A 21,648-nucleotide genomic window follows, 5' to 3' on the forward strand; every position below is an offset into this window, starting at 1 on the left:
AGCTTTTAGTATGGACATAGGAGGAATGTAAGGAACCAAAAGTTCCGTCATTGCCAGAAGCATAGAAGTGAAGAGCCACAGCGTGATTTATCCAGCCTTCGATGGCGTTTCGACACCCACTGTGCGGCTGATAAGGGAAGACGATTCCTATGTGCCGGTCGCGGGTTGAACAAAGACCATTCTTTAGGAGTTAAACTTGGTAACGCACTGGATGGCACATCGGTGACAGCACTTACCCTAAGCTTCGGTTGAAAGCAACACATGATTGCTCCAACATGATGTTTGGAAACTGCCATGGCGCCCTTTGCCACTTGCTGAGGTAAATCCATCTTCCGTCAACCCTCTTCTACCAATCTGAATGGCGCCTATCGTCAGAATTATTGCGGGCGATTCACCATCACGGTCGTGCAAGGTGAGGTCCAGTCGAGTTGTTCAGTATCTATCCCAGTCATCCGTGTTGTAGTTTAGCCAATGTACGCAATTATGTTCTGTCGAGCCTGTAAGAGCAATAAAGTCAGTCTTTCCCCAAGCATGGAACCACATTCACTTGCAAATGGAACAGCCCAGCAATCATACCCTCGTCGCCTTCTACCTCACCGTTTTGTCCGCGCGACCTTCAACAAGCGTGCAAAGGAAGAAGGTAGCTTGCACACGCGTATACCAAGCTCTAACCTACGGGTGTAAGTCTCGACCCAATGCCTTAGCATTTGATGGCGACCTACACCAGTCGTTTCAGTAGTGAGCATAGACAGACCAGCGCGTTTTGAATGCTGGAACCAGATTAGTTAAGACTGTCTCCTACCACCAAAGGGATGAACCTGACAACACGACTCCATGCGAACCCCATCCATGTTACGCGACGTGCAGCTGAGAGGATCCGGGGTCGTCACTATGCCATGTATCGTCCTTTTTCCCTGAAGGCGGATTTTTAGGTGCTTCGCTCTGCCGCACCGCTCATCTTTATACTCGTGCCTTAGCACTCACAAGCTGGATGCTGATAGTCCTAGGCTGCCCGCGACGAACTCCACAGCCGATATACCAGTCTCATGGCGTTCACCTTATTTAAGTGAGGTTTGGTGGATTGCGATCCATTCAGATCTTCGAAGAACTGCCACAGCAGCGCTGATCTACGGCTGGGAGTTCTAAAGAGCAGATGTAACTTTGTCAGCACCGAGAGTGTACTGATGATGCTGATGAAGGAGTAAGTGGTACATGCCTGAGTGGTTGGTCGATTGCCGATTCTTAGGAGTCAGACGAGCACCACTACTCCCGTAGAGATCCATCGTGAAGACCGAGCTCTGGTGCTGTGGTGAGATCTTGTTGGGGCTTCCGCGACCAAACCAGAGCGTATCCTCAGTTTGCATTCCTAGGAAATCTGTAAGTCAGCGAGGAACACTTTGCAGTTCGTGATCACAGGCTCTGGGAATGCCCAGCCGCGTGAGGAGCGCACTGAGACGTCCGCCATTCCATGGTATGATTGCAAAGAAGGTGAAATGGTCGGATTTTCCACTAGGCGGGCGCGGCTGTGCGCTGGGCGGGTGAGGTACACGCCGGCAAAGCCCGCGCTCGCCCCGTCACGTGAATTGGGTGCGTAGTACCCAGGGAAGGAGCCACCCACGAAGCTGCCAGACTGAGCTGTCCATGCCAAGGCGCACAGGCGGAGGCAGATCTTTTAAAATCCACACCCGCCGCTTCTTTTCCTGCTTTCTCTCTTTGGCTGAAGATTCAATCAAGACGTGCAGATTAAATCAAGTGCAATCCCACCTCTTTTTATCTCAACCTCATCATCAACGACTTCACATTCACACCAAACCCTCATCACCTCACTTCACCCGCAACAACCATGTCCAGCATCTTTCAGTCTCGCCTCCTTCCCCGCCTGGTACCCGACCACCTCGACATGTACGACGAGTCGCAATGGATCCGTGTACAAGGATCCATCAACATACTAAAGCACAACGAAGCCATCGCCTACGCCAAGCAGTACAGCGATGAGGCCAGTGTCGAGAAGTTTCCCGGAGTCTACGCCTTCTTCACCGATGGTTCCGGCTCACATCCCACCAATGAGCAAGGATTCCAGTACACGAGCGCGTCGGTCGTCTGGCGCAGCAAGGCCAGCCCCAAGGAGTGGGAGAAGCTCGGCTTCTCGTTGCCTCGCAACGGCATGAGCGGCAGAGCAGAGATCTGGGCCATCTACAAGGCCCTTCACCGTGCCTACGAGGAGTGGCTCATCGACGACTCCTTCCACACCCTCAAGATCTTTACTGATTACCGGTCGTTTCTCAACAAGTTGGAGAAGCTCAAGGAGGAGGATGGCCGCATGCTGCGCTGGAGAGATGAGCTGATCAACGAGCTGCTCTGGTTGGATGGTGCCTTGGCTGTTTACGGTATCACCGTTGAATACCACTGGGTTCCAAGCAAGTCTGTGGAGGGCAACCTGGTCGCGGATCGGGTCGCGCACAGGTTCAGGCCGGACATCAGGGACCCGGTCCGCTACCCCCCGCCTCCGCCGGTTGAGTTCTCTGGCCCGGACAGGGCTGTGAGGAGGAACCGTCAGATCGAGTTTGAGGAGTCATCTCAAAGGGAGATTGAATGGTACGAGGATGAGGATGAGAAGAAGAGGCTTGCTGCTTACCTTCCTTCTCCTTGATTTTGTAGCTTTTCCCCATCAATTAATTCGAAGTTGAGAGTGCCATTTTGCCAGAAGTGACTCCTGCCCGCTATTTGTGATGCTACCTTTGGGATTGTTTCAAATTCTCCTTATCAAGTTTGGAAATTCAATTCTCAGGCTGTCCAGGAACTCTTGCGCCATGCCAAATACCCTCTCAGAATAGTGGTGAAAGATGTACTTTCGAGCTTCAACGTGATCTCGGTCATTCCATTGGGCTGGCCTCAGCAACGTTGTGTTGCTTCGCGCCACAATGTAAACAACCCACCCTGACATACTGACCCAACACGCCTTCATTCTTTGCTAAAACCAGCCCGTCAAACCAGACATGAATCTCAAAACTGCTGTCCGAGTTCTTTTTGTGAGAACCGGGACACTACCACGACTGGAGTCAAGCAAACGTGACTCCGCGACTCCATCTGATCATTCCACACTGCTTTCTTCTCATCGTATACCAACTACAAGCCGACCGGTATGGGGTCTTTCACAGTCTGCTCATCCCCCACATTCTTAGGCAACTCCCAGTTAAGCAAACACTCCACGCGGACGAAACTGCCTGAGACTTCCAGAAACGGATCATCGCCAACCGGGCTCACACCATGCTCCACCACCTCCATCAGAACCTGCCATTCTATCTCTCCACGGAACTCCACATGTACGTGTACACAGGCATCGCGACCGAGCGACGCCGGCGCCACATAAACCGCCACCCTGGCCGCCGCGCCATCGTCCACAGCAGCTTCTAAGGCAGGAACCTCGACCACATACCCGCGACATACTCGACCTCTCCTCCCGGCAGCAGTAGCACCCTGCGCTCCCAGCGCCCCCGTCGCCGTGTATGTATAAGGCGCCGAACGAGCTTCTTCTCCCACGTCCGCCCGCATCATTCACCAGCGCCCTTCGCGGCGGTGGTGGTGTTGGCCCAGTCGTCCTCCGGTTTGCGGTACGCCGCCTTGGGTAGCTGTTGTACATACTACGGATGTGAGGTAGGGGCCTCTCGTTATCGTCGATCGCGGGCACTGCCTGATCGGACGCGGCGGCGCCGCACGCCCACCACGCACTCCTAGGAGATTGGGGGTCGCGGGCCGAAATGGAGGATGTGCGCGCGGCGCCGTGTGTGCCACTGCTAGATCATCCAGCCGCGCTGGTATAACCGTATAAGAGAGCGGGGCGTGCGCGTGTCGTTGGAGGGGGTAATGGAGTGTTTTGGCGGCGCGCGGCGGCGGCGGCGGTGGTCGATGCCCTGAGGGCCAGGTCTTCGAGGAAGGCTGTGGGACCGGTCGAAGAAGCGGCCGACGGTGCCGTTGCGCGCGGCGGTCGCGGCGATGTTGCAGAGTGCGTGCCGGTCGACAAGGCCCATGACGCCGCATTCGGCGCGCCAGTCGGCGGGCGAGTCCTGGATGATGCAGAGGGAGTCGATCCAGATGTGGTGGAGACACAATACGCGGACGATGGCGACTGCGTCTTGGAAGGTCTTGGAGATATCCTGGGGGCGATTGAGGAGCGGGACGCTGTTAGGGAATTTTCCAGAAGCTTGAGCGGTTGGTGGGTTCCCCAGCAGTAGCTGAGTGATACGTAGCGTGTTTCTGGCGGTATCTCGTCTCTCAAGAGGAGGTGGAGACGGGATCCGGATGGGTCTATGTAGAGGAGCCGTGTCGGTAGCCAGTTGGACTTGGCGTGGATGGCGCACTCTGTGTGCATTTCGAGACAGTGGGTGAGCCACCGCTTTGCTTGGTCCAAGCTTATTTCGCTGCCTGTCTTATTGCTCCCATTTGCCGTGGGGACATTCCGTGGCGTTTCTGCGCTATATCAGCATCATAAAACTAGGAGTTCACCAGCGTTCGTACCCAGAAGCCTATTCATGTATATTGTAGAGTTCAATTTCCCAACAATATAGAACTAATTATACCAGTCAGTATGACTTGCTATCGGGAGCCCGTCCACGGTCCATGAGATTGGACGTCGTGCGCTGTGAGGGTTTTTCTCAAATTCATCTTGGGGACCGACGACCTCGGTCGTCCGAATGAGAAGGCAGAGTTGATTCGTTGAAATCCGATCAGTGCCGAGTCTCTAAGTGCCAGAGAATTCTGATGATGCTGTCCCATGAATTTAAGTAGGTTCGCATCAAGGAAGGTTTCGAAGAAGATTCTCTGGCATTTTTCGCGAAGCTTGTGTGAAGATGAGAGGTGGTAGCCTTCCGTGGGTATGTTAAAAGGTGTGCTCATGACACCCGCATCAGGTACATCTTTGTTTTCCTTCGCGATGTAATGAGCCAGAACGCAGTAAGGACAATAAGCCAAGTCTGTCGGCGAGGAGGTGAAGTGCCCCGCAATGATGGCCCCCAACCGCCACAGAGCCTCGTGTCACTCGGTAACTGCTGAATGCGTCCTCGATCTCGTGTCACTCGGTAAATGCTGACTGCGTCCTCAATCTCGTGTCACTCGGTAAATGCTGACTGCATCTTCAACCTCGTGTCACCTTTTAAGTGCTGACTGCATCTTGCACCTCATTAGAGAGTCCTGGGCCTTCCCGGCACTGAGCAGGCTATAGGCACTCCTCAACATATCACATAACCGGCATTCGTATCATACACAAGCTCGCCTGCGGTGGAGTCTTGCCAATTGTTTTCTCTCCAATCAACCGCTACGAGTGAACGGACGTCCGAAGCCTCTATTGACAGCAAATGACCCTTGGGCGAGCTGAGTACTAAGTTACCAGTTGGGGATGTGCATCGTACAGCTCGATTCTCAGATGCAATGTAGAGTAATCGACTTTACATGAATGGTTTGTCCATGAAAGGGCAGCCACTGGTCAGCCGTGTGGCGGTCGCAAAGCTGACGCCGTGCACATGCAGTATTCCACCTAATCGTCGGGTAGCGCTCCAGCGAGCCTCCTCTACGATCTCCGATGAACCTGATTCTTGCCCGTTCCTTTGAGTCCATTGGTGAAGGCCCACTGCATCCAATGACTGATCCGTGTAGCACCCCACATACCTTGGGGTTGCTATCCACATTGAACATACGGAAGACAACTTGATGACCCTTATCTCTTCATTGCTTTATGCAATGATCCATTTTTCAGCAAAAGCGTTTAAGCACTAACGATACATTGATTCGTCTGATCCCTTTGTCATGACCATCAACTCTTTCCCTTAAGGCGCTGCGACTGACTCGCGATGTATCGAACGTAGAAAATCAAACTAGGTGGCGGCGTCACGCCCAACCTCCGGCTGGGCTCTTTCGAAAGGGTTTCTCGGCGGTAGATTCCAACCAGGAAGTAGAGGGTTGCTGGGGTCTTATCAACAGCCTTGAAGCCAATCATGTGGAAGACCATTATACTAACCCATCTCGGTAAGTGGTGTACCATCTCTTACAACGGTGAATGAATCTGCTAATTGCCTCAATGTTGATGGCAACGAGCTGGTGAAAGTAATCCCATATGAAGATGACAGCGCCTGCCAACTAAGTCAGTAACTTCCAGAATATATATCAAGCTAGATCGTGTTATCCTTGCCTCGGAAGCGTTCGGCGTTCCCACGATCATTACCGCAGAAAAATGACGCAAGCTGGACGAGGAACATAAGAGCGGATATGATAATCTCAAATGAAACAGCCATTTGTAATGGCTTTATGATTTCTTCAAAGGTAGAGCAGTCTGATGGAAAAATCATGGGCTGGGAAGGAGACTACTTAAGGAGGCTGGCGGAAGGAGCCTCCTTATGTAGGCTGGCCACATCTGGGAGTGGGCTATGGTGTTATTGGCACCCTCGCGTGAGCCAATTACAACGCGGCGGTTAGAGGCTGGGACACTCGTGTTATAGTAATATTGCAAAGCACTCTTGCCCTTCCAGCCCTGACGGCATGCTGCTGCGTTGTTTGGCTCCATAAACAGCGACGCACCAATAGTATATGTGGCATACAAGACGGCCGAGTGAGGGGACAGGAGACAGAGTATGCAGGCCTCGTCGACGAACCGCCCGCTCGGTGCTGGAAGTTCTTACACACAGTAACGGGGCAATGTTCGAAGGATCCGCTTGCCGGGGCATGCGAGCGAGGATTACGACTGGGGTGGGCCAGGAGAAAAAGATGAGGACGCGAAATGCAGATTCATACGAGACAGAATGCGATTTGCTGGCAGCGCGCCGGCTTGCCGCTTAGATACGTACCCAGCTCGGCAAACTTCACTACTACGCCTCTGCATCTGGGCCTCGCCATCCTCTGCGCACAGCCGCTGCATTCTATTGGGGCGCCTTTATCCGGCGCCGATAGTGTGACATCAACGCCGAGGGCTTAGCGATCATATTCCCAGCAAGTATCCGCCAAGTCTTCGATCAAGTTGCATTAAGGTGGTGGGTAGGGCGGCAGTGTGTCTTCGTGGTCGCCTGCAGCAGCTGCTGCTGATTTCGCATCACCAGGGATGGGGGTTTCCGGAGGACGTATCTGCAAGATGATCGCCATGCATTGCCGCTGTTGTGGTGTTGTGGACGGGCGAGCCAAAGCATCCTCCGGCCTGCTGCATGCTTGTGCATATGCAGCACCCTCCCCCACCGGGTCTTACAGACATTGCTAGGACGCCATAATGGCCCTAGAAGCTTTGTTGGCCACGAATGAGTTTCCCTTTGGCCCGGGGCACCATCGTGGCCCTGGAAGCTTTATTGGCCACAAATGAGTTTCCCTTTTGCAAAAGTGAAGCAACATTCCGCCTTACCAAGGCTTTATGTAGCATGTTGCCTGGAGAAAAAGGACAACACTTGGTTGGCTATCCAGGTGTGTAGAGTAAGCGGAACGTTGTGCGGGGTCGAAGGCGTCTTTGCTGCTCTCCATATTAGTGGAAGCCATTCCGTCCTCGTCAGTCACTCTAATTCCTAGGTCCACTGTATTATTGGGTTGCTTCCTGTGAGGAACTTAATGCGGGGAAAATGACGGACAGCGCCTGGGTTTGTGGGGCTCTTGCTAAGGTGGGGAGTGACATCTGAGCGGGCGCAAGCTAGCCCCGCACTTGGTCGGACCAACCCACTGCTTGATACCGGTTCCGCTATTATAGTTAACGGGTGCGCTAATTTTACCACGATAGCCAGGGCCCGCGGACGCGTAGTTGGCTGATTGAAATGTGGACCCGGTAACGGCTACGGCAGTTCCCCATCCAGCAGACTGGGTACTTAAACCAAGCGGCTGGAGAAGACTACAAGCGTTCAAACACTTCAGCCTTACCAGACAACATCCAACAATGACGACATACACTTTCGACGATGCAGAGCTCTCCAAGCTCAAAGACAAAACGATCCTGATAATCGGAGCAGCCAGCGGCATTGGCCTCGAGACAGTAAAGCTCGCGCACAGTAAGCAACACGCCTCTCCGTGAACAGCAGCCTCACTGACCCTCCCCACCCCCGCAACAGAGCACGGCGCAAACATCGCCATCGGCGACTGGAACGAGACCCAAGGCCGCGACCTCGCCGCCGAATTGAAAGAGTCAGCCATTCCCTCTTCCCGCACCTCCCTCACACCTCTCCCCAGATTCCTCTGATCCCTCCTCCAAAACAACCGCAAAACACCCAAAGTAACACCAAAACGAAAACCCACAGCCGCGTCCTCTTCCGCCCCTGCGACATCACCTCCTGGCCCGCCGTCCTCGCCCTCTTCCACGCCGCGCACGCCTTCTTCGGCGGCGCGCCCGACGCCGTCCTCTGCAACGCCGGCATCAACCGCGAAGACTTCCTCGCCGACGCCTACGACGGCGAAACCGGCGAGCTGCTGCCGCCGGACCTGAAGGTGCTGGACGTCAACCTCGCGGGGGCCGTGTACGCGGTGAAGTGCGCGGTGCATTTCTTCGGCAAGGAGGAGGGGAAAAGAAGGCAGATCGTGCTGACGGGGTCGGCGGCGAGTTTCCTGGACACGCCGCCGCTGCATCTGTATTGCGCGTCCAAGGCGGGGGTGTTGGGGCTGATGAGGGGGTTGAGGACAATGTTGGTCGAGAGGGGTATTGTAAGCACGCACGCTCTCTTCCCCTTCGTTTCCCCCTCTTCCCCAAAACACTCGACGACCCACCCTGCTCCGCGCGAAAAAACGAAACGGAAAACTGACAGAAGGCTCACCACACCGGCACACACATCAGACGATCAACATGGTCGCGCCGTGGATGACGCGGTCCGCCATGACGCGCGAGCTGGCCGGGCCGTGGGCGGACGAGTGGAAGCTGCCGGCGAACGAGCCGGCCGACGTGGCGCGCGCGCTGCTGCTGCCCGTCGCGCGGCCGGACGTCAACGGCAAGTCGCTGTTCGTATCGGGGGGCCGCATCGTCGAGTTCGAGGAGGGGTTGCGCGAGAGCCAGCCCGCGTGGATGGGGGAGGGGCTGAGCAGGGACGTGGACGAGGGGCAGAGGAGGTTGATAGCGGCGGCGAAGGCGGCGGCGGCGACGGGGGCGGGGTTCACGGCGAATTGTTGAATTGGAAGTGCAAGGAAAAGAGAGAGAGAAAGAGAAATCACAGCGAGGAAATAAAAGGAAATGCAAATCGAATTCCCCGTCACTCTTTCCCCGGCCCGCCCCCCCGCTACCTAGCACTTGATCTTGATCCTCACCCCCTTGCTATCGGCCGGCCCGTACGGCGCGAACCAGTCGTGGTCGACGCGGACGTCGCGCGCCGTCGTCTCGAACAGCTCGACGCGGTCGCCGAAGCGGCGGAACAGGTTGCCCGCGACGAGCCCGAGCTCCTGCTTGGCCAGCTCCAGCCCGATGCAGTTGCGGCTGCCGCGGCTGAAGGGCACCCAGTAGCGGTCCATGGCGCGGCGGCGCTCGGGATCCCTAACCGCGCACGCCGGGTCCGTCGCGGGCAGCCAGCGCTCGGGCACGAATTTCTCGGGGTCGGGGAAGATGGCGGCGTTGCCGTGCAGGTCGCGCGGCGACATGGACATGATGGTGCCGGGCGGGAACGTGTAGGTTTTCGGCTCGCCGCCGGGCGTCGTGTAGGTCATCGGGCTGGAAGGGTTGACGCGCGGCAGCCGCCCGGAGACGGGCGAGGCGATGCGCAGCGTCTCTTGGATGACGGCCGTCAGGTAGGGCAGCTTGTCGAGGGTGCGGAAGTCCACGAGCTGGTCCGGCAGCGCGGCGGAGCAGGACCGCAGCTCGTGCTTGAGGCGCGAGTGGACGGCCGGGTTGGAGAGGACGTGGAAGACGAGGTTGCCCAGCGTGTTGCTGGTCGTTTCCGTTCCGGCGCCTAGGACCTGTGGTCATCGGTCAGTTGCGTGTTGTGCGCAGGGGGTTCGTGCTTGGGGCTCTACCATTTCGGCTTCGTAGGCCATACGCCCCGCGGTCTTGTCTTCCGGGGGTAGGAGATCGGATGATGCGATCTACATGATCGTCAGCTGGGAGAAGATGTATGTAGCTGTATGCTACCTACTGCATCCAGCACCGTGGGTTCTCTCGAGTCGGGCTGGCCTCCTTCCGCAAGGACGTTTTTCGCGGTCTCGCGCAAGACCTGAATGAGCCAGTCAGTCTAGTTGAACGCATCCGCCCTTGAACGGCATCGTCTCACTCCTCTCTTCTCCATGAGCTTTGCAACTTCGGGCTCCAGGTATTGCCAGACCGAAAGAGGAACGAGATCCATGATCTGCATGATGGGGATGAATTTCTGAATGTCCATGGTCCTGGCCGAGGTGCGGATGGTGCGGTGCATGGCAGCAGCAAAGTCGGGCTCATCCAGATTGTGTCGCGGGTTCGGTTCGCAAAGGGTGGAGACGATGTCCATAGTCAGGCTTCGGAAGGCGTTGAAGCAGTCGCACGGCTCTCCAGCCCTCCCAAGCTCGGCGAACCTGTCCAGCATCTTCTTCAGATGTACGTGAGTGCGCGGTTCGAGCCTGGAGACGTTGGCGGCGCTAAGGAATTTGGATATGGCGCCGCGTCGCTTGCGATGCACCTCATGCTTGACAGTGGTGACTGCGGCCATCAGCTCAACTGGCCGCCAATAGTGCAGAAGACTGGCGGCGTACCTCCCGTGACGTTGGTTCCGCCATCAAAGCAGTAGAAAGGAGCGGACTTGTCCAACTTGTTTGTGCTGTTGTAGAGCACGTCCCAATACGACGGATCAGAGATATGGACCTCGTTGGGGCCGAGGCGAACAATTGGGCCTTGGGAGGGGATTAGTACGGGATGTCGACTTGTGGTACAGGGGTCGCATGCCATATTTCTCGTGCATTTCGTCCAATCTCTTGAACAGCTTTCCGCCGCAGATAGCATTCCAGTAGAATTCGTACAGGGTTGAGGCAGCGGCAAGCTTAGGGCCGGGCACAGAGGCAAGCGGATGGAAGAAAAGACGTTGGACTATGCGCCATATCTGCACCAGGGCTAATGCGACGAGGGCAGTGGACAACAGCGAAGTAGGAGCCATGGTGGAAGGAGGGTTGGTAGAAGACGTGGGAGGAAGGTTCGCAACGACACAGCATCCCTAAGGTTTAAATCAGCCCAGCGAGTCCACACGTGGTAGAATCTTTGCATTAGCTCCATGGGGAGTGGTGAGGGCTTTGCGAAGCTTTGCGAAAAGTGATTGGCGGTTCGGCGGGGATACTGCTGTTGAGGGCCGGGTTTGGAGGCACAGTGGTCCCGGTAGGGTGGTATTGGCCCGAAGGAAACGGACCAAGCGCTCCAAGTGGAATCGTGAACGAAGCTGTGTCTGTGATATGTTGGGTCTGATTCGTCAGCAACTTCCTTCCCCGCCTACCGCGACCGTTGCTGTAACCGAGAGTGGGTCGTTTCCCGCTCCCAACTACGCTTATGCAGGCATACTCCGGCCCGGAATGATAAAGAGTCAGGATGCCACATGGAAATGTCTGCAACCGTTCGATGCTCTTGCTCCTACCTTATCTTCTAAGTATTGGCGACGCAAGATGGGAGGGCGGGTCACGTGGAGTCGCGTTTGCGCGGACGAGGCAGTATTCTCACGCGTAACGGCGCGCCCTGCGCTTGATCAGTAGTGGGGAAGGGCCCCTGCTAATAAAGGTTGAAGAGCCACGAAGCCGAAGCCTGCACTCCCAATTGACCTCTCTACCAAAGAACAGATGGTGCACCACCAGATTGTCGTGCTGGAGGCGATCCACACGCCGCCGCCGGCCTTCGACTTCCCGGCGCCGCACTCGTTCGACATTGCGGTGCACCAGCGCACCGAGGCGCACCAGCTGCACGAGCGCATCCGCGACGCCACCGTCATCATCAACGTGGTGCACCCGATCAAGGGCGAGGCGCTGTCGCCGGCCGTGACGCCGCACCTGCAGCTGATCGCCGTCATGGCCGCCGGCACCGACAGCATCGACCTGGACGCGTGCCGGGCGCGCGGCATCCGCGTCGTCAACTGCGCCAACGCAAACGTCCAGAGCGTCGCCGAGCACGCCCTCGGCCTGTACTTTGCCGCCCGCCGCCGCACCGTCGTCATGCATGAGCGCACCGTCGGCACCGCCGGCGACGGCGCAGAGTGGGCGCTGAAGAACACGCTGAACCCGTACATGCGCACTGCCGCCGGCCGCGCCCCGCTCAACTGCGACGAGGAGGTCGTGGCCATCATCGGGAACGGGACAATCGGTGCGCATCGAACGAGACCGGAGAGACGGCCGAGGCTGACCGAGCGGATGCAGGCAAGCGGGTCGCGCACCTGGCGCGGCTGATGAGCATGCGCGTGGTGGTGGCGGCGCGCAAGGGCGACAGCAAGCCGCAGCCCGACCGCGTCTCGTTCGACGACGCCCTCGAGATGGCGACGGTCGTGGTCCTGACGTGCCCGCGCAGCCCCGAAACCATGAACCTGATCTCGACCCCCGAGTTCGACCGCATGCGCCCCGAGGCCGTGCTGATCAACGTGTCTCGCGGCGGCATCGTCAACGAGCCCGCCCTGGTGCAGGCCCTGCGCGACGCCAGGATCGCGGGCGCCGCCACCGATGTGTTCGAGAAGGAGCCGGCCGTCGGCGGCGAGAAGGCGGATTCGGTGCTCTTGGGGACCGACACGCGCGGGCTGAACTTGACCGTCAGCCCCCATGTCGCCTGGTTTGGCGAGAAGACCATGGAGAACTATCAGCGCATCTTGAAGCAGAACATAGAAGGCTGGCTGGTTGGCAAGGAGCAGAACGTCGTTGTCTGAGTCGCAACGCTTTCAACCATTAGACACGATAGACGGCCCAAGGTAGAAACACTTGCTTTTCCATCGCGACCGACACACGCGCCAACACGTGCTAGCGCGGTTGCTGTCTGCCGTTGCCTAACTCTACACTTTCCAGAGAACCCAACAGAAAACCCCAATGCTGACATCCATCGCAAAAGGCCCAAGACTCCTGCGGCACGCCGCATCGGCACCCCAGCCACGGAAACCACAGTCAGACACAATCATCTCTTCCGACCTCAAGGATGAACTCAGAGCTGCCGTCAAGCCGCTCGAGAATCATTCCCGAAGAGAGGAGGAATTGCAGCCTTGACGGTTGCTTCGCCAACGAGACTAACAAAGACATCCCAGTCCCCCACTGCTGATGAAGCTGCTGAGGAAGCGATATCTTCCAATGCGGGCGGCACACCTACACTTTGGTCCAGGAAATACCAATAGCTCCCCTCCGAAGTCCGTTTCGACGTACGGCGACACCGACGTCAAGATCGCCAGCTACATCAAGAGAGGGTATAGTGGGGTTGGAGAGGCGAATCGCGTGAGGCTGGATTCGACGAAGGAAAGGAGGGCGTATCAGGAGGGCGTGCAAAGGGTTTGGGTGTGGCGACCTTTAACTTTTGTGAGCATTCAAGATCTTCTTCGGCTATCGGCAAAAGAGATCCCAAGCGATTCGGTTCGGCTCTCCTGTTTGTTGACTCAAAACCTGGTCAAGTGCATAGCCTCGTTGAAAACATTGTTTTCAGGCTGCCACGTGGCGACGCAAGCGACTGCTCCCTCCACATCGGGTAGCAAAAGAAATCTCCACCTGCATCTGCCTCATAGAAAATTTCTACATGGGATGGGAAGTTCAATATGATGATGCGGAATCTATGCTAGGCAGAGGCGGGCGGGCAATTCTTTTGTCGCCCGCTGTGCCTCGCTTCCACGGTCACCTCTCCACTAATGGCGATGATCGTACCGAGGTGACGAGACAGGCGTGGCAGCGCTCGCTCAGCCGCAGGCCCCACTTTTAGGTACTGAGTACGTCTCGCTGCCTTGCGCTCGGTGCGCCCATCACCCTCTTCCTGCTGACCCCTCTTCCTTCGGGTTATCGAACGATGTTTCTGGAGCTTCGACATGGCGGGGAATGGCTACCAAAACTTCAGGCTCCGAGGAATACCAGCCAGCGTTGAGAGTCGGAAACAGGTGCGCGGTCTTGTCAGAGCTGCGCTCAAGCTCGACGAAGACTCGAAAATCGCGGTGCACTCACTCGCCAGGAATCCACTCGAGAGCAGCAGCAGGATTGCGACCTTGACGTTCGGAGATGATCCACCAAAGCTTCTCCAAGGACCTCTAGACGAATGGCCGTTTTTCTTACCGGAAGGCAATGAAGACGAGGCTGAAGAGTGGGGCCCACGACGACTCATATTTGACACTCATTTCCGGGGCTTTACACCACTGCATCGTGCTGACGATAGCGAGTGCTTGAATGAGTAAGCATCCAAACACTCTTGTATGCGCCTTTCGCCTTACTTATGCTTCTTGATAGCCTCATAGCCATTTCAGGTCTCGCCGGCCACGCATTCGGCTCATTCAAAGCGAGAGGGAGCAATTTCATGTGGCTACGTGATGATTTGCCGGTTCGGCTACATCATACGAGGATTCTGGTCTATGGCTATGACGCAAAGGTTGTGTCCAGCAGCTCGTTCCAGAACCTAAATGATTTGGGGGACATGTTCCGGTGGAGTATCAAAAGATTGCAATACGGTTCATCGGTATGCCAAGAGTTGCAAATGAGTTTTCAAAGCTGACTTATTCATTGGTGTGCTGTCAGATACGTCCTACCATCTTTCTTGGTCATAGCCTTGGTGGTTTGCTGATCAAAGAGGTCCAACGTCCTCCTATATTTCGAGAAAGTATGCTGATGGAAACTATAACGTAGGCCATGATAAAGATGAAGGCGTCTACCAAGACGGAAGACAAAGAATTTCTGGAGAATGTCATCGCCTTCATGTTTTTTGGAGTCCCTCACCAAGGGATGGCAACCGAGCATCTTTTTCCAATGGTTGGCGAGCAACCCAATAGAAGCCTGGTCCAGTCTCTCGGAAAGCATTCTGCCATCCTCCAGCGCTACGAGGAAGAGTTCTCGTTAGCTTTTGACAGCAAGAACCCGGCTGAGATTCTCTCATTTTATGAGACGGAACTGTCTCCTACGGCCAAGTTTGTAAGTCTGTCAATGCCGATCTTTTCCAATATCCAATATGCAATACTAATTAGAAGCAGAACGAGGAGAAACAAATGTGGGAGTCTGACAGAACGAAACTTGCTGTACTGGTTGAAAAACCGTCTGCGACAAGTGGTTCCATGTCCCAGTACGCAATAGCCCGAAATCACTCCGAAATGGTCAAATTTACTAGCGAGATGGACGAGATGTATGATGTGGTTCTCGTTTCGTTGCTCCCGCTGGTCGAAAACATTGGAAGTTAGTCAAATCAATTGAGATCACTTTTGGACATCATTGACAGTCAATAGTCCCGTCAAAGCGTTTGACAGCAAAGCAAGAAGGTGCGAAGACGAGTGATATAACCGATCAGTACTGACTTACAACAGACTGTCTGGAATCGCTGTCCTTCAATGAACAGTCCTTCAGGCACGCTGAAATCCACGATGCGGAAAACACCTGTGCCTGGCTCCTCGAAGACCCGCGTTATCGCTATTGGCTTAGTCAATCGCGTGGCCTTCTTTGGATCAAGGGCAAACCCGGAGCGGGGAAATCCGTTCTCATGAAATACGCCATGGAAAAGATGAGAGAGCAGTCCTCGGGCTCGAGAAAGCTAGTCGCATCATTTTACATCCACGGAAGAGGCGTCAGCCTTCAGAAGAGCCCCGCTGGAATTTTTCGCGCACTTCTACATGCCCTCGTTCCACATTTCGACGATGTCCTATCTCAAGCTACCGCGTCTTTCGAAGAAAGGGAGTCACGCTGGGGTTCCTATCGAGAAGGCAGGTGGGAATGGGCCGAAGGAGAGCTTGAGAAATTTCTCCTCCATATTCTAACGCACACATCAACAAAGCGACGCGTCGTGATCTTCATCGACGCTTTAGACGAGTGTGAAACAGACGCGTCCATCAAAATGTTGACTTGCCTCAAGAGATTCGGGGAAAAGGTTAAACAACAGGAATCCTATGCCAAGATCTGCTTCTCTTCGAGACATTACCCCATACTAGGGCAAGCACATGTTCCTACTATTGTGGTTGAGGACAAAAATCACGACGACATCCGCCAAGTTATGGAAGAGAAACTCAAGGAAATCGGGTCTGACGATGAGCGCCAGCGGATAGTGGATGTGATACTTTCAAAAGACAACGGGGTCTTCCAATGGGCCGTCCTGGTTGCCGAAAAAGCAGTCAAAAAATACCTGAAAGGCTTCGGCGCGCGAGCAATTGAGCGAGAAATCGAAACACTACCTACAGAGTTGGACAGCCTGTACGCAGAGCTTTTGGACGAACTCAATGGGAACGGCGTTGAAAAGGATGAGACAACCAAACTATTTCGATGGATCCTGTACGCTTGTCGGCCCCTTTCTGTTCGAGAACTTCGCGAAGCGCTTGCGACAGATCCATACGTTTCGTACACCACGATATCACAACTCCGCGAGCACGACAACTATGCAAAACCAGCCGACAGATTCGAGAGACGAGTTATCGACATGTCAAAAGGCCTCCTTGAATTCAGAACAAGAGAAGTGTACGAGTCCTTTGGACCAGGCGATGATGGTTCTGATCGTCAAGCTGAGTTCATTCATCAGTCGGTACCCGACTATCTGTTGCAGTATTTCATCAAGCCAACAGAAGTACTTGACGAAAAATCGCACTCTTCAATTGGCCGTGGCCATTTTGAGTTATCTCGGTCTTGCTTGAGGTACTTGACCATGCAGGAGATCCGTGATGCATCCAGACTCTCACGCGTGGATATCTGCGCCAAGTATCCACTAATGGCGTACGCTATACGGTACTTCTTCACCCATATTCGGCGGGCGGAAGCGGAGCAAATCAATCAATCAGATCTTGTACATCTCCTCTGCTGGGATGACGAGACAAAGAACGATGTGGCTATCCTTTGGAAAACTTTCGATACTCAAAGCTCCTATAGCCCGGTGGACTGGCCATTTCAGGGCGGGAATATTCTTCATGTTCTAGCGGCAACAGGCTCCCTCAGTGGCCTAAAGGCTGTACTTTCCCAAGACGACATCGAGATTGATTGTAGGGATCTCTTCAATAACACACCTTTGTGGATTGCCTTGACGGAAGACCATCTCGATATAGTCCAAGAATTGTTGGATCGCTCCGCCAACTGGCTGGATCGACAAGGCAGGGCTACAGGAACTCAGGCATACTATCCATCAGATATGCGCTCTCTGCCAGCTTCTGCGAAAACCCATTTTGTAAACGTCAACGCTGAGAACGATGACGGCGAAATGCCTATGGAAGTTGCGGTCTCTAACGGGTCTTCTAAAGTCATATTGAGCTTAATTGCAGCCGGCGCTTCTCTCGAAGCCCTCAAACCGGCCAACTCCCCCCTTCTTTATGCCATCCGGACAAACAACAAAGTCCTACTGCTCAAACTTATCGAAAAGGGCATCGATCTAGACGGTGCCATATACTACGCTGTGGCGCGGATGGCTAGCGTAGACGGCGAAGACACGGAAGAGCTATTACGGGTTCTACTGGAAGCCGGAGCAAACACCCAAGCACTCTACGAGCTTATCTCCTACATGAGAAAGTTTTGCCCCAGAAAGATCATACGTGGGGTGGACATCTATTCACAGTCGGCAGTAGAGATAGCTGTAGGCATGGAGAACGTACACGTCCTACAACTTCTCTTTGCTCACAGTTCACTGCTACCGGAAGAAGTTGGTGAAGTCTTCACATGTGCCGCGAGAAGAGGAGACACGGCGAACCTACTCGTCTTAAAACTCCTCTTGACTCACGGTTCACTGCCACCAGAAAAATTCCGTGAGGCCATCATAAGGACCACAGAAAGTGGAGATACAAAGAGACTACCCGTCTTACAACTTCTCTTGGCACACAGTTCACTGCCAGAAGAGGAAGTTGGTAAAGCCCTCAAACGTACCACGGAAAGTGGAAATATGGCGAGTCTACCCGTCCTACAACTTCTCTTGGCACACAATTCACTGCCACAAGAGGAAGTTGGTGAAGCCCTCAAACGTGCAGTGCATAGGGGAGACATCCCTGTTCTGAAACTTTTTTTGAGCCAAAAAGCCATGATTTGCAACCTGAAGGCACACATTCATGAAGCTTTAATCAGCGCGGTGTCATCGGGCGACGAACCTGTTGTTGAAATAATTTTGAACGACACAGTGGAAATCAACAGATCGGAATCCGATGTATATGATTATTTCACGGCTATCCCGGAGCACGACATGCTACCCATGGCTGTACTACTCTTGGACACAGTTCTGGCGAACTGTGTGGAACCAAGATACCTATATGGAGCTTTCCTTTCTGTCCTGGTAGATATCGACGAACCCACGATATTCAACGGACTGGTCTCCAGGTATCCGGCTAGGCCCGCCAATCTGGGTGAGGAAAGTGTGCAAAAGGCTTTTATGGTTGTCTTGAAGTCAAAAAATGCATATGCGGCCAAACTTTTCTTCGCGTGGGGCGCTCAACTCAGCGGTTTGGAACCACGAGAATTGCAGCAGGCTTTATTCTTAGCCGTGATATCATGTGACGCATACATGGCTGCGTTGCTGATATACCGTGGAATCGATATCTACAACTCTGACGAGGGAAAATTCGTTCCTATTCTGATGTTCGTCAATGTGCCGACGATCAAATCGCAGCTTGGTCGAACGGACAATGAGAACAAAGGAAAACTTCTATCTGGGACTCTGCTCTATTACACCATTGAAAGACAACTTTATCCAATTTTTCGACTTCTGCTATCTCGACAAGCTTTGCTGGACTCACAGAATGTTTCATCCTCGGGTTTTACGACAAGCACGCCCAACCCTATCCTTGCGGCCCGGCTGATAGTAGCAAAGGAGGTTTCGGAGACCGGGAACGATGCAGAAGTTCGGGCAATGCTTGAGCAAGCTATTCTGCACCGGGATACAAACTCGATCATGACCTTGATTCAATTGGTCGCAATAGTCGATTACAATGGCACCTTACCATGGCCTCCTGAATACCCATCGGAACACGAGATGGCCGAAATTCTGGCATGGGCTGGAACGGTAGACCACTTTGGAGTTCTGATTGGCATTACTGCCAGGGCGGTCTTACGTGGTAACGAGGAGCTGGTGAGGTTTATGTTGAAGTACACCGGAGCTAAACCAGATTGTATGACCGGGAAGCTCGATTGGTACCCAGGCTTGGATACCAAGGAAAGTCTTATCGAGCTTCAGAACAAGATCTCCGAGGCAATGGATGTCGAAAACGATGGGTATGTTGCGCCAATCATAGTGGCAGTGGCATTCAAGCGTGTTTCAATGGTTGAATTGCTACTAAGGGCTGAAGGTATTTCGAGAGAGTCCCTGGTGCAAGCCGGCTTCTTGGTATCGACTCTCGGTCTTCGTCCAGCGTTCGAACACCTTCCCATGAAGCTTCAGAACACAAGCTACGGTTCTTTCTGTAATTCAGCTTAACCATTCAATTTTTTCGATCGTACATTCACGAATCCTGTTTCTCTAAGTTGAACCTCATTTCCTTTAGTTTTGCAGTGGTTTCATTCGTTCTGGAGAACGTATAGACATAGTTGAATTAGCTATTGAAGTGGCTTACTCCGTCCAAGCTTTCCGAAAAGTCCTTATCGCAAGATGGTCACTGTTTGTTTCAAGTATGTTTGGCGCGCACACCTTCGGACTATGTAAATGCCACTCTGAAGCTTGCTCCCGAGTTCCGACATTACCACGCAGAGAAACGGATGCGCGGGTCACCAGCCAACCGAAAAGTCCGTCTCAATGGGACGTGCACACGGCTCCGGCTCCAGTTTTCGGACCGCAGGCGGAGCGGTCATTCAGACTCGGTACATACCACTGGCATCAATCGAACCGGCAGAGAGATCCTTGAACATGGGGAGTAGCAGTTTGAAGCAGACGTTGGATGTCCACAGATACCGAGATCGCTCCTCCTGTTGAACCGGGGCCATCGCCATGTATCTCTAGTCTGTCCCGCGATCCCACACAAGACTCCTACCCGCCGAATAGGTACGTCGGTCTTCACCCGAGAGCCGAGATTTCGGGTCCTCCAACGATCCGTCCACGATGACGGAGACAGATAGGAAACGTAACGGGCCGACAGGCGAAACTGCGAGCGGGCCGCCGTAATGCCTTCGCCGCGTCCACGCTTGGATTCCAGCCCCGACATGGCTCCTGAGGCGTTCTGCGCTGGTACACCAGTAGTTTAGCCTGGCTCGCTTCGACCGCATCAGCCAGTTATATGGCAGGCAGTACGGCAGACCCTTGGAGCTATGGCTGGAGCCACGGGTCAAGCTACGTAGCTTCCGTGTTGTTCTTAAGTGACGTTGGTCCTCTCGCACTTGTTGCTGCTGACAGTCCTCTTTGTCGCTCTCTCGTGCATAAAAACGAATTTCGATATTTTCCTTCTTCGCTTTGACCATACCATAGCCTCCCACATACGATTTCGACTGTACCACATTCCAGTATGGACTTTTTAGGGAAGGTAGTCCTCGTCACCGGCTCAGCTGGAGGCTTGGGCAAGGCCATCGCGGAAGCGTACCTGAATGCCGGAGCCAAGGTCTCCATTTGCGACATCAACCAGGATCGCTTGAACGTAACGGCCGGCGAATTCAAGAGAACACACGGCAATGACAAGCTCCTCGCGACAGCCACCGACGTCACCAACGAAACATCCGTGAACGAGGTCTTCACCAAGACCATCGAGAAGTTCGGCCGCCTCGACATCATGGTGAACAATGCCGGCATCGCTGACAAGTTCGTTTTCCCCTCCGCTCTCCAGAGCATCGACAATGGCTGACGGCGGCAATTACTTGATTTACAGATTCGACCCCGTCGGCGACGTAGACCGCTCGCTGTGGGACCGCGTCCTCGCCATCAACCTGACCGCGCCCTTCCTCTTTTGCAAGCTTGCCGTCAACCAGTTCCTCGCACAAGAGCCCGCCGGCGGCATCATTGTCAACATCGCCTCAGTCGCTTCCCTGAAGACCGCCATAGCTGGTCAGTCATCCTCTCCCACTCACAAGCCATGGAATCATTCCATTCCCGAGCCTTCTTCAACCTTCGGAATGCGACTGCGTACTGACCGCAAACAGGCGCCGCCTACACGGCCTCGAAGCACGGGCTGCTGGGTCTGACCAAGAACACGGCGGCCATGTACAACGCGAAGAACATCCGGGCCGTGGCGGTGCTGCCGGGCGGCATGCAGACGAACATCGTCGATGCTATGGCTACGGGCATGAACGCCGAGGGCTATGCGGTCGCGCAGAAGCAGATGATTCAGAGCTTGAACGATGTCCGGGATGTTGCTCAGACGGTGCTGTTCTACTCGAGCCCGAGCGCCAAGGGGAGCAACGGTGCGGCTGTCAGCGTGGATGGTGGGTGGTTGAGCTTTTGATCATGGTGTAGTGATGATCTGCACTGCATGCTGTATAATCTGTAGATGACAATTGTTTACCATGATTGGCCCTCTCGTGCATGCTGTCGAAACGTGCGCTGATCAAGCATTGACGATATTTAAGCTTAATATGTCAAGAGCAGGGGCATGCTCCTCATTGTGGGTCAAAGTCACAAGTGCCGAGTTGTACTACCGAACCCTGCACTTTGGCACTCAACCCACGCGCAATGCACATACATATTCGGCTTCG

General features: G+C 54.5%; 5 protein-coding genes across 5 annotated transcripts; 4 read left to right on the plus strand and 1 right to left on the minus strand.

Annotated features, from left to right (window-relative positions):
• Nucleotides 1-1,843: 1,843 nt before the first annotated feature.
• SLS55_009022 (uncharacterized protein) lies at nt 1,844-2,650 on the plus strand (the record flags this gene model as incomplete). The annotated part of the gene is made up of 1 exon (XM_066780427.1): nt 1,844-2,650. One exon carries the CDS (start codon nt 1,844-1,846, stop codon nt 2,648-2,650), a length of 807 nt encoding a protein of 268 aa, XP_066629656.1.
• A 6,572-nt stretch (nt 2,651-9,222) lies between these two features.
• Nucleotides 9,223-11,051, minus strand: SLS55_009023 (uncharacterized protein; the record flags this gene model as incomplete). Its single annotated transcript, XM_066780428.1, is given in 6 exon segments — nt 9,223-9,888; nt 9,946-10,014; nt 10,065-10,142; nt 10,200-10,600; nt 10,654-10,791; nt 10,811-11,051. 6 exon segments carry the CDS (start codon nt 11,049-11,051, stop codon nt 9,223-9,225), a joined length of 1,593 nt encoding a protein of 530 aa, XP_066629657.1.
• Nucleotides 11,052-11,718: 667 nt separating this feature from the next.
• On the plus strand, nt 11,719-12,785 carry SLS55_009024 (uncharacterized protein; the record flags this gene model as incomplete). Its single annotated transcript, XM_066780429.1, has 2 exons — nt 11,719-12,235; nt 12,289-12,785. 2 exons carry the CDS (start codon nt 11,719-11,721, stop codon nt 12,783-12,785), a joined length of 1,014 nt encoding a protein of 337 aa, XP_066629658.1.
• A 2,056-nt stretch (nt 12,786-14,841) lies between these two features.
• SLS55_009025 (uncharacterized protein) lies at nt 14,842-15,379 on the plus strand (the record flags this gene model as incomplete). The annotated part of the gene is made up of 3 exons (XM_066780430.1): nt 14,842-15,003; nt 15,063-15,261; nt 15,312-15,379. The coding sequence occupies 3 exons, from the start codon at nt 14,842-14,844 to the stop codon at nt 15,377-15,379; spliced, it is 429 nt and encodes a 142-aa protein (XP_066629659.1).
• A 5,089-nt stretch (nt 15,380-20,468) lies between these two features.
• Nucleotides 20,469-21,398, plus strand: SLS55_009026 (uncharacterized protein; the record flags this gene model as incomplete). Its single annotated transcript, XM_066780431.1, has 3 exons — nt 20,469-20,758; nt 20,826-21,001; nt 21,097-21,398. 3 exons carry the CDS (start codon nt 20,469-20,471, stop codon nt 21,396-21,398), a joined length of 768 nt encoding a protein of 255 aa, XP_066629660.1.
• Nucleotides 21,399-21,648: the final 250 nt, after the last annotated feature.

Source organism: Diplodia seriata (assembly GCF_021436955.1).
Source record: "Diplodia seriata strain FDS-637 chromosome Unknown scaffold_9, whole genome shotgun sequence".
Lineage (NCBI taxonomy): Eukaryota > Fungi > Ascomycota > Dothideomycetes > Botryosphaeriales > Botryosphaeriaceae > Diplodia > Diplodia seriata.